This window comes from Sebastes umbrosus, chromosome 9 (genome assembly GCF_015220745.1).
Source record: "Sebastes umbrosus isolate fSebUmb1 chromosome 9, fSebUmb1.pri, whole genome shotgun sequence".
Classification (NCBI taxonomy): domain Eukaryota; kingdom Metazoa; phylum Chordata; class Actinopteri; order Perciformes; family Sebastidae; genus Sebastes; species Sebastes umbrosus.
In genome coordinates, this window is record NC_051277.1 from 486,228 (window position 1) to 499,422 (window position 13,195).

Sequence of the window (13,195 nt, forward strand, 5' to 3'; positions counted from 1 at the left end):
ATGTTTTCTCCTTCCGAACATCCCGTTCCAGAAATTGGCGGTCACAAATCTGTCCGTTCTGTTCCGGATGAATACGCCGGACAACGACGAGCCGACAACTCTGCCGAGGTTTCCTCCCTCGCAGCTTTCTGGCCTAGAAAGCCTCCTCCGGCCCTGAGAGCGGATGCTGAACACCCTATGGTCCAGGCTTTATCTGCTTCCACACGTCGCCTCTGTGCTAATAATCCTCCTGCACTTAACGCCGTGAGTTTATGGATTACATCGGGGAGGGGGGACCTTTCTAGGACTCAGATGGAGGGTTTAAAGTTCAAGCTCTGCCATCCTCTTCCTGAGTGCTCTGTCACTCAGGCTTACAGTACATCACAGCCACACATGACGCGCCGCGATGCTTTAAAACAAGGTAGACACGGCGCTGTCATGATCTATCCGGTCCAACAAATAATAGCGTGTTATTCTCTCGGGATGTACAGGGAACGTATTGATCCTGTGACAAGCGAAAGCCATTAGTGAAGTTCTGCATTTCAAGGCTGGAGATGAAAAGTGGAGAAATTGGAGGACATGTGTAGTCTGGGCGTCGACCGGGCTGATTAAAGGTTCCGTCTGCTCAGACAGAGCCAAGAATCAAAGAACAGAGAGCTTATTGTCTCCCAGCAAACCGTCTGCCGCTGAAGGTTACTATACGGATGGATGAAAGCTGAATATCTAATGGGCACCTCGGTAACAACGCGGCAGGCGAGCAGTTAGTGTGCCATCAAATGTAAAAGAGAAAGATAATTCCTCAGGTTAGCAGCGGGTGTGATGATTCATCTCCAGCGACTGGCCAGAGTACCATGAAATATCAAAGTGTCTCTAAACTCCTTCTCCTCAGAGACGAGAGTCTGTTGACTGCAGTGAACTCATTAACTTCTACATATGACATCTTATACATGTTCTGGTCGTCCCCCCCGACCTCCTGATGAATGTAATGAGTTTGTGCCCCCCCCCCTGGCTTTTTCCTCTAGTGTCCCATTAGGACGGGATGTAAACTGTGAATAGGGACGCCTCCTCTTAGCCGATTAGTTGACTGATCACTCCTTCTGGTCCACTCACATTTCTTTAGTCAATTAGTCATTTTGATGCTTTTTCATGCTGAATGATTATTTCTAAGACTCTTGTACGTCTCTGGTAAACAGCAGAGTTAAAGGGCTGCTTCATGATTCTTTTGTGAAGAAACTCAGTTTCACAGATCTGCGATCTAATAATCAACTAATCGATAGCTCGACAACTTCAATCAGCGTTCATTTTTGGGTAGAGGACATATATCTTTCACCAGCAGACGGCTGTGAAACCAAGTCAACGTGACGCGTCATTATTAGAGCTCAGATAAACTGACTAGTTTAAATAGTGAGACAGTCTGTGTAACGAAAGGTCGGCAGGTCACACAAACACAGGACTTTCTCCCGGAGACAGCTGTTCATGTCCTGTCTGATACCAAAAGTTTGACTTATTTTACCGTAGTTAAGTTTAGAGGAAACCTAAAACTAAGTAAATCTAAAAACTAAATCTAAAACTGAGTAAACCTAAAAAATAAGTAAATCTAAAAAGTTAGTAAACCTACGTTTGAAGTTTATTTTGACAAACATTATTATTGTAACAAGCGGAAACTGTCACGCCGTCCCTGAAACGTCCAAACAACCCGTTTCTCATTCCCACTCCTCACATACTGACGCTTTGACAGGCGTCCTCTTTTGAACGTCCTGAGTAGTTCAATACATCAAACTATGACGCTCCACTTCGGTGTCAGTAAACACGCTGTTCACATTGTTCACGTTGTTCACGTTGTTCACGTTGTTCACGTTGTGAATTCAAATAAACCAATTGGCTAAGTTTAGGAAATAAAACCACTTAGTTACCTTTTGGGAAAAACATCCTGTTTTGTCCTTTAAAGGACGTTTGTAAGAAACTTAATTAACAACAGTTGGTTTCACACATTAACACGAGCATCTCTGGTTAAATGTTCTGTTTGTTTTGTGAGTATTTGAGTATTTTATCATTTTTATGGCGTACAGTCCTTGTAGAAGTTGATGAACTTTGCACTGGGGACGTGGTAAAATTAAAACCAGTATGTAACAAAATTAAGCCATGTACCAAAAAAAAAATACAAAAACGTGTTTTAATGTGCATTATTCTGTGTTTATGTGATAGACCTTCATCTATAATCTAAGCCATCTGTTATTTATTTTAAAGGGAATATAGAGTAATTCATGAGGATAGAAATGTTGCAGCATAACAGCAGTGACCCAACACTACGCTATCATATCTGTATCTTTGTGCAGAAACAGAAGCTTCTTTTAATGTAAACACTGAACACGATGATGATCTTTAGTTTTTACGTCTGAGGTGAAGCGTCTGTACGATCCGCTGCCGACTGACAGGCTGCAGTTCAACTACTGAGTGAAAAATAGTTGATTTCAACCATCTGCTGCTGATATCCAGATTACACCTGCTGGTGGAGGTGGGTCAGAGCTATTTGCAGAAATGTCTAAGTGTTTGTTTTTGCAGCCGGGGAGCCAGATGGGAGGATGTTACCGCAGGAGAACTCAGAGTCGGTGGCGAGCTGTCAGTCATACAGAGGAACATGCGTTAAAGCTGAAATCTGTCATATTCTTCATGAATAATATAACGTTTCTGTCCACCTGTAAGGATGCTCTGTGGTTTGACAATCTCTACATACAACACGCTGCTGACCTGGTTGACAGTGACAACACACACACATGAAACAACCACACCAACGACTCACTAGAAGCTCCGTTAACTCAGCTGGACTTTACAGAAAACTGCAGCTTTAGTTCAGTTTTCTGTAAACTGTTAATACGTAGTTCTCTGAATGATCTCAGCTCAGGTTCAGTGGATTGCATCTGATAGAAATACTGGGCTGCAGTGGTGGATAGAAACAAGGCCAACTATCATAACGAGATAAATGCAGAGATGCCGTGACTGAGTTACTGTTTTCATCCTCCTGATTTAATACGTTTGATTTGACCTTTAAGTAATAACCACGCAGACATCCGGTCCCACTGCGATCTCCCCAGAACAAACTCCAAACTCCTCAGTTTGAGGTTTCCTGACGTGCTAAAGTGCTTCCATTGCTATTTGTTTAAATTGTCAGTCTCTCTAGGACCTTGCAGTTGCATTCCAAAATGAATTTGCAAAGCTTTTCAAATAATGTTCCTACATTCTGAACCTTTTTTGTGTTTATTTTTAGATAAATTGTAGTTCCAGGGACACAGGTCTGTTTGTGGAGTTTGAGGGTTTTACTTGAATTTGTCTCATAAAAGGTAGTTTTTGATTTGGATTATTTTTATATATATTATATTCTCCAGAAGCACCAAACACATTTTAACTATCCAAGTCAGTTCTTACACAGGTATTAGAGTAGGTAACACCTCCTAAACACTATGAGGGCAGGTATTAGAGTGGGTAACACCTCCTAAACACTATAAGGGCAGGTATTAGAGTGGGTAACGCCTCCTAAACACTATGAGGGCAGGTATTAGAGTGGGTAACACCTCCTAAACACTAAGGGCAGGTATTAGAGTGGGTAACGCCTCCTAAACACTATAAGGGCAGGTATTAGAGTGGGTAACGCCTCCTAAACACTATAAGGGCAGGTATTAGAGTAGGTAACGCCTCCTAAACACTATAAGGGCAGGTATTAGAGTGGGTAACGCCTCCTAAACACTATAAGGGCAGGTATTAGAGTAGGTAACGCCTCCTAAACACTATAAGGGCAGGTATTAGAGTGGGTAACGCCTCCTAAACACTATAAGGGCAGGTATTAGAGTGGGTAACGCCTCCTAAACACTATAAGGGCAGTATAGAGTGGGTAACGCCTCCTAAACACTATAAGGGCAGGTATTAGAGTAGGTAACGCCTCCTAAACACTATAAGGGCAGGTATTAGAGTAGGTAACGCCTCCTAAACACTATAAGGGCAGGTATTAGAGTGGGTAACGCCTCCTAAACACTATAAGGGCAGGTATTAGAGTGGATAACGCCTCCTAAACACTATAAGGGCAGGTATTAGAGTGGGTAACGCCTCCTAAACACTATAAGGGCAGGTATTAGAGTGGGTAACGCCTCCTAAACACTATAAGGGCAGGTATTAGAGTGGGTAACGCCTCCTAAACTATAAGGGCAGGTATTAGAGTGGGTAACGCCTCCTAAACACTATAAGGGCAGGTATTAGAGTGGGTAACGCCTCCTAAACACTATAAGGGCAGGTATTAGAGTGGGTAACGCCTCCTAAACACTATAAGGGCAGGTATTAGAGTGGGTACGCCTCCTAAACACTATGAGGGCAGGTATTAGAGTGGGTAACGCCTCCTAAACACTATAAGGGCAGGTATTAGAGTGGGTAACGCCTCCTAAACACTATGAGGGCAGGTATTAGAGTGGGTAACGCCTCCTAAACACTATAAGGGCAGGTATTAGAGTAGGTAACGCCTCCTAAACACTATAAGGGCAGGTATTAGAGTAGGTAACGCCTCCTAAACACTATGAGGGCAGGTATTAGAGTGGGTACGCCTCCTAACACTATAAGGGCAGGTATTAGAGTAGGTAACGCCTCCTAAACACTATAAGGGCAGGTATTAGAGTAGGTAACGCCTCCTAAACACTATGAGGGCAGGTATTAGAGTGGGTACTAAAGAAGACTAGAACATAATGTGGATATGAGGAAATTTGTTCATAAATCGTTTTCTTTCACGAGGCCCCGTCTTTCAGTTTGACCATTTTTATGCCTCCACGCCGGTGACAGCCGTGGCAGGAGGCAATGTGTTTTTGGGTCGTACCATTCTCGTGAACGCCTTGTGGACATCCACTTGGACTGAAGGATGAACTGATTAGATTTTGGTTGTCAAAGGTCATTGTGACCTCATAAAACAGTTTTTTTTGGCCATAACTTAAGAATTAATTGCTAATAATGACGATTTCACACAAATGTCTAACCAGATAACATGATGAAGTGATGACTCTTCGGTTGGCGGAGGGATTCAAACCACGAGGCACTTATTCTAGTTTTCTCAGAAAAACTTTGGGGCTTTAAAAATAAAACTGCAAAATTCCTGGCGGGACGGGATAGATGTGACTTCCCATCGCCTCCTCTCATCAGCAACTTTAATTTCATGGCCTCTCATTATCTCCTTCTGCCTCCCCTCCACCCCCCATCCCCTCCTCCTACCTACAATCCCCCAGCTTCTCACATCACACACCCCTACGTCTCCGTCTCTCACCTCCTCTAACATCCCATCATCACCTCCCACCACCTCCTGTGATGTTCCCCGAGCTCCCCATCATCCCACACCTCCTGCAGCTCCTCATCCAACCTTCTCCCATCTCCTCCTTCATCTATCCTCCTCTCATCTCATCTCATCTCATCTCATCTCACCTACCACCCAAGTTAATACTTTTATTATCGGTGTTTGCTTTAATGACTGTCCTTTCTATCCCACAGATTAACATCTGAGCCTGCAGCAGGCGTCCCTGCGTACATGTGTACAGTGTTTACGGTATCCAGGTGTTAATTCCTCCCACCCTCGGTGCTGCTGCCGCTGCTTGTCGAAGGTATACCGGCGCTAGATGTGGAGGTGAGACGTGTCAGCTGTGGGCGGAGCGGTGGGCGGGTTTTATTAGACACAGGAGGCATGAATCCATCTGTCAGATAGACCCGAACGTCTCTTTTAATAGCTCCATCATCAGACACTGCCAGCAGCTCTAATTGGCAGGACGTGGGCGTTGATGGTATTAAAATGGCTGCCGTGCTGTTCACCTCCATGACTGCAGCCTGTCAGTTACAACGGGAGGCTAAGTGAACGTGGACGAGGGAGGCAGGGAGAGTGGGAGGGAAACAGAGAAGCACTGGCTTGAAGAGGTGAGAGTTGGACACAGAGAGCTTTATTTCCTGTGTTTATTGGATTCACATCGTTTCTCTTATCGCTTTTAACAAGAGCGGGATTTAAAATATAATAGACCACTGCCAATGCACCAGTGGAACCAATCTGGCACCAATTAACTCAGCAATTAGTGAATATGTTTGTTAATCACTTACTATTTAGGTCAAATAGATGGAATTCCCATCTGAAGTTCCCCAGGGTCCCAAATGAGTTTAAAACACAGTCTGAAAACACAAAGAGATTCAATTTACGGTGAAAAAAGCTCTGAAAACCTCAGACGGGAGAAGATGGAACCAACTGATGACCAGACTTTTTAATTGATAAATGATTATTTACAAAAGTGGTATTTCAAAGTTCATTCACAACGTAGTCGGTGCTGGAAACTAACCCTAACCCTAACCCCTAACCCTAACCCTAACCCTAACCCTGGAAACTAACCCTAACCCTAAACCTAACCCTGGAAGCTAACCTAACCCTAACCCTAACCCTAACCCTGGAAACTAACCCTAACCCTAAACCTAACCCTGGAAGCTAACCCAACCCTAACCCTAACCCTAACCTGGAAACTAACCCTAACCCTGGAAACTAACCCTAACCCTAACCCTGGAAACTAACCAACCCTAACCCTGGAAACTAACCCTAACCCTAACCCTGGAAACTAACCCTAACCCTAACCCTGGAAGCTAACCCTAACCCTAACCCTAACCCTGGAAGCTAACCCTAACCCTAACCCTAACCCTAACCTAACCCTAACCCTAACCCTGGAAACTAACCCTAACCCTAACCCTAAACCCTAACCCTGGAAACTAACCTAACCTTAACCCTAACCAAACCCCTACCCGTTACCTCACCGAAACACTAGGAACACGCCACTAAACCGAACACCCTGGAACAACTAACCCTAACCCTAACCTAACCTTAACCCTAAACCTAACCCTAACCCTGGAAACTAACCCTAAACCTAACCCTAACCCTAACCCTAACCCTAACCCTGGAAATTAACCCTAAACCTAACCCTAACCCTAACCCTAACCTTAAACCTAACCCTAACCCTAAACCTAACCCTAACCCTAACCCTAACGCTAAACCTAACCCTAACCTAACCCTAACCCTGGAAACTAACCCTAACCCTAAACCTAACCCTAACCCTAACCCTAACCCTGGAAACTAACCCTAACCCTAAACCTAACCCTAACCCTAACCCTAACCCTGGAAACTAAACCTAACCTAACCCTAACCCTAACCCTGGAAACTAACCCTAACCCTGACTTGGTTGACTTCATCCTCCTCAGACTGTTTAGTTTGTAGACGGTGAAGACTGCGATGAACATCACGCTGAGCGTTAACGCCTCCGTGCTCCGACTCAGAGCCGACGGTACTGCAGGACTGTAGAACAACAAGTTCCGTCACCTTTTCAGAGTTTTAGGATGGACTTGATACCAAAGCATCGGTTCTGATGGCGTCACTAATCTAATGGGAAGATTTCCAGCACATCTCTATTTCACATTCCTGCTCCCCAGAGGATGATCACATCATGATGCTGATGAGCTGATCTTTAGCACTAAGCGTTCCGGTGTGTTCCAGATCATCAGTTTGCTGTTAGTTCTGTTAAAGCAGTTTTATTTGGGGTTTAGTGAACACTGCAGCCTCTAGCGGGTTCTAGCAGGAACATATTACCGTAGGAGAACACTGCTGCTCTACACACTTCACCGTTAACGCTGATAAATCACAATGAATGCCGAGTCCAGCTGGGTTTCTAACAGAGTCCCTGCTGTTCTGTCAGGACAGAAATGCCCCGATCCGTCCGTGAGACGGTCGCCTCAGAGATTGTGTCTCGCCCTCTGATTGGCAGGAAACCAGAAGCGCCTGAAGGCAACATATCCTGACCTCTGTAACTGCACATCAGAGCGGTGTGGTCATGCAACCAAAGTGTGTCTAATTGCACTAAAGGAGGAAATCCGACGAGCAGGTCTGTGGCTAATGGTGGCCGGTGACTGATGCTCCCTTCGTGCAGCGCTGCGGCGAGCACTCAGCCGGCCACTTCCTGTTTGTAATCGGATCAAGAGCAGACACGAGTGGGATGGATGGAAACCCAAACTAAGTATCTGATTCCTCCTGCTGAGATATATGATGATATTTACTTTATGGTTTCACAGAGTTTTATAATGACATTTAGTCGCCGTCAAATGGAAACACATCTATTGAGGTTGACCTGCATGAGGTTTAGATCTCATTAAATAGGATTTAAACAGCAGATGTTTAACCCGCCTGTTAACCACCGTCACCCCGACGTTCACCATCATCCCCCCTTAGATTAACACAGGCTTTTATTTACACTCTATATCAGAACACATTTATGAAGGACAGGAGAAACTAGATCATCTTTTATCATCTTATAGTATGTTGAATTTAAATCAAAATCTTTAAAGTAACCAGTAACAAATAAAGCTTCTGTTAGTCTTCAGTGTGAAACGTCACAATCTGCATTCATTCAGTAGACTCAGGTATTTCTCGGCTCCAGCTCCGATCATCGGTGATGGAAACATGACATCCGGGTCTCTGGTGCGATGCTCTGTGACACGCCTTTAAATGAATATATAATAAATGAAATCAAAAGGGCTTTGGACAATTATTATAATTTATCAATGTACAGAACTCAAAGCCACCAGCCTCCAGTCAGATAACAGTGATTTTACCTCTCTGATCCTCAAAAACACACTTCATTCAAACTCCACAGAAACAAAAGAAACTATGAAAAAGGTCTTTGTTAGTCTTTAACTGTTCCTCCACTCAGACTGAAGAAGAATATAAAAAACATTTTCACTGTTTACTAACCCTGTTTTCTGCTGCTGGCCGTCCATTTCTCTGGATCATATTTGAGATGTTTCTACATCTCTTGGAGTCATCATAACATATTTTAATTATACCTTATTGAAGTTATATCACACTCATACAAAATATTATAATGTCAATAAACTGCTCTAAATCGGATGACGTGAGTTTTTGCCTCCAAAATAGTGATAAACTATCTATCTAACTATCTAAAGAACTCCCGCTGGTGTATTTTTATGTGTCGTTAAATTCTTAATTAGTTTAGCTTGTTAGCACGCTAACATTGGTCAATTAACAGGAAACACAAAGTACAGCCACAGAGGCATTAAGATGAGTCTCGTACCCGGATTGTTTCTAGATGTGATTTAACCTGATTCCATTTACAGCTGTAAATGTAATCAGATTACACGTCACCATCTGTTTGCAATCCGATCACATTAAATCTCCTGCCAGGTGTAAACAGGGTCAAGGCGCTGGAGGAAACATTCACGGATCACCAAAGTGATCATGATGCATCGTCTGAGAACCGAGAACGTCTGGAGAACGTTTGATGGCAATGCATCTAACAGTTGTTGAGATATTTCAGTCTGGACCCGAGATGGTTCCACGTCGTTAACCTCGTTAATAAATATATATTTCAAGTTATTTTACAGCTTGTTGCACGGAGCAACTGTCTGACAATCATCTAGATGTTCAACGCAAAGTAAAGTAGCACGTCATAAACTTTATTCTACAAATGGATCAAACAGAAATCACATGACCAACTGGAGAATCACGTTTCATGATTAAGAGTCTGAGTTCTTAAAGTTGATCAATATTGAATGTCTCAAGTGAAGTATTTATCATAAAGTCTAAAATGTGTAAATTTATGTCAAACTAAATGAGCTTTTGGTGCCGACTGTTTAAATTAAACGAGTCCTCATTTACATTTACAGCTTTTTGTTTTTGCTGCTCAAATGGTCAATAATTAAATCAATAATTCTCTCTATAATTAAGATACTGAGGAATATTAGTACTAATCATTAGTATTATTATTAATCATTAGTTTATTTAGTGCAGGATTAAAAAGAAAAAATACATGTAATTAAATTAACATAATTATCAAAGAGGAGCTAAATATTATATTCATTATTATATTGTAATTCATATTGTGCAATATTATCATTCAGGTGGAATTTCATTTCATTTCATTCTCAAGGTGCAATGTTGTTAATAGTCTGTTTATTGTCAATACTGTATATATATATATATACTGTATGTATATATATATATATATATATATTGTTTCTGTTTCGATCCCCTCTGCTGCTGCAAACCTCCCCACTGTGGGACTAATAGAAGATAATATAAGAGATTCCTCTCAGTATTTCTGGATGTAGTTTGATGTGAAGGAGTGAACTCCACCCGCCCAGCTGATCAGCCCCCATCAGATGGATGATGTATGACATCATCCATCCCGCCCGTGGCTGCCGGCCAATCAGAGGAGGCAGAGTGGTGTGGTGCGGGGGGGGGGGGGGCAGGTGAGCGGATGTAGTTCACCTCCGTCACTTGACAACATGTGCTCCAATTAGAAAAAACATTAATTTCAATTTCCAGCGGCGATCTGGCTCCACGTCTCCACGTCTCCACGCCTCCGCCCTGCCGCCGCACAACGGCTGCTCTGTCATTTGTGGTTGGCCGAGTTTCAGTAATAGAGTTCTTGGCGTGCAATCTATGCAGGATTTCTCTCTTTATTTAAGTGTGCGTGTGTGTGGTGTGTGTGCGTGTGTGTGTGTTAAAGCAGCATTACTATGCAGGAGCTGTGGAGCTTCCAGCAGAGCAACGTGTTAGCAGAGTCAGCAGCTGGAGCTGTGAGGAGCCTCCTGCTCCGCTCCACTCCGCGCTGCCTTACTAACTTCTAATGTTCGTCCTTTTACGTCCAACCTTTGCTACAGACGACCATTAGCGGCTTTTAGCGGCTGCTAAACCTGTTTAACATCTGTGATGAGGCTCAGATCATCTGAATAAGAGCTGTACGAATCATAACGCTCTGAATACATACCTGACAATGCTGCTAAAATTAAACACAATTAGCATGTTGAGGGTTTCATACAGCAACATTAAAGTGATGCTCCACCCTAAATATTCAGATTTATTATAATTTAATTTGAAGGTTTTTATTTCCAGAGGTTTGGATCAGATCAGATTTAACCTGAGCTCAGGTTTTTATAGATAAAGATTAACACGAGCACAAGTCAAAGACCTCCGAGCCACTGAGCGTCCTGGGACATTTGGGCTGGTCCTCACTACCGTAGGACCGTTTGAAGGTTAATGAGGTCATCTCACCACGTCATCCTGAACAAGGAAGTATGCAGCAACAAAAGCAGCGTAGGAGGTCGGGGGACGTTCACTCAGGAGACCAACGTTTGTGTCCCGTTGAAACCAGAAGTCAAAGTTGATTTATCGTCATATAACTTCTTTCTTAAGTAATGCAACCACAATCATTTTGTTAAACCTGAACAAGCTGTTTCCTCTCTGAAGAGACTGTGAATCATGTAACGAGAGGAAATTGACTCGTGTTGCCGGACATTCGTAGGAGAACACACGAAAAATGAGGAATAACTTTTCCTAAGATATCATCAGAACGTTGTGATGACGGATCATCGGTCCTCATTTAAAACCTTAAAAACAACAATGAAATGTTCAAATCAATCGGTAAACAGACAGGAAGCCGGTGGAGGAGCGTCAAAACAGCTCTTTTATTGGATTTTTTCCAGACAGCTTTTCTAATGCAATACTTCAGTATGTGTCTGTAAACTCGTCTACTGAGGGTCCTCACAGCTTTCTAATGCGAAGCTTCAGAGAGAGACAGTAAACTCGTCTACTGAGGGTCCTCACAGCGTTTCTAATGCGAAGCTTCAGAAAGAGACAGTAAACGGGGGTGAGGGTCCTCACAGCTGCAGACAGACGAGTGTGTTTGAGAGTTCTTTCGTTGGAACAATCACCGTCTTTCTTCTGCGACCAGACGCTGAAATGTCTGTTTTTTATGCATGTGTCTGAGGTGAGTCTTGACAATGGAACAATCATCAGTGAGAGGAACATGTCGACCAGCAATCAAAAACCTTTGGACACTCATTCTCTCCACAATCACTCACTCTTATTCACCGTCATTTGACGGCGCTCAGCTCGCCGCGGGGAGCACGTAAACACGCGTTCCTCTTCCCGCCGAGTCCGGCTGGAATCTGCGGCCGCTGCCTTGTATTCGGCTGAGCGGTAATAATCCTCCTCAGCAGCAGACGCTCCTAATTACAGAGCGGCGAGCGGCGAGGTCAGAGGCCAAGCGCAGCATATTACAGTCATTGTTCTCCCAATGATATCGCCGGCCTCTGAGGATCTCCAACTAAGTGAACAACTTCCAGGAAGAAACTTGCGAGGGGACTTTGGTCTCCCCAGAGTTGGAGTTAATGGAAAAGGAAACTGAAACTTTTCCCTGAAGTTTAAGTTGGAGCTGCTCGCTGCTGTCTGCGTTCCACACCACGGAGCCTTTTCTTTCCTCTTTCATTTTGTTTTTCTTCAGAGGTTCTGGATCCCCCGGCTGCCCTCGTCGTACCTCGCCACCCCCGGAGAGCAATCGGGGCCTCGGCCTTATCTTCCTGGAGGCACATTTCCCCGAGGGAAATCTCCCTGCCTCCACCTTGGCTCTGCACTTTAAGTGTATGAACAAGTGAAACATGGCCGCTCTTTGTCTGCTCGCCGCTAATCAGCGAGGCAGAGCGCTGCTGCTGCTGCCATCTGGCCTCGCCCGCGCTACCTGCATCACTGACACCACTTCTCCAGCCGCCTCTCTGCTTCACCTTGTCTTCCTCTCACGTCATCCCTCCATCACGCCACAACTTAAAACAACTTTAAACGGCCCTGTTGAAGGCGATAATGAGAGAATACTCCTCATTCAGCACTTTCACTTCTAAATGCCTGTCGAGTACCTGAAGTCAACGCACTCTGAGGAGAAGTTTACTTCTGTTGGGAGAAGCTGCAGTTTTACAGATTTTCACTTTCAGTTAAAGAACAAAAACTGAAAACTGAATTTAATCTCAAACCATTTTTTTAAAACTAAGTCCAATTCAGTGTGTGAATTATATGTTCTGACAAATCATTTTATTATCGATTGATTCTGGTCCCATAATGTTAATGACGACGTCTGTTCTTGGCTGGTCGAGACGATCTCCTCATTCTGCTCTCCAGACAGGAAATAAAAAACCTGTGAACAAATCTGGTGTTTCTCTGAATCTCAGTTTATTTATCAATTAAAACATCCCTCATCACCATCACCATCACCACCACCACCACCACCATCACCACCATCACCATCACCATCCCTCATCACCATCACCATCACCATCAACCACCCTCATCATCACCATCACCATCAACATCACCACCACCACCACCACC

The 13,195-nt window shown here is 43.8% G+C and overlaps 1 protein-coding gene across 1 annotated transcript in view; it reads left to right on the forward strand.

Annotated features, from left to right (window-relative positions):
- LOC119494897 (lymphocyte antigen 75-like) overlaps positions 1 to 13,195 on the forward strand; it is a 32,471-nt gene continuing 19,276 nt past the window's right edge. The window contains exon 1 of the mRNA XM_037781120.1: positions 1 to 243. Within this exon, the coding sequence (XP_037637048.1) occupies positions 1 to 243 (243 nt within the window). The remainder of the gene's footprint in view (positions 244 to 13,195) is intronic.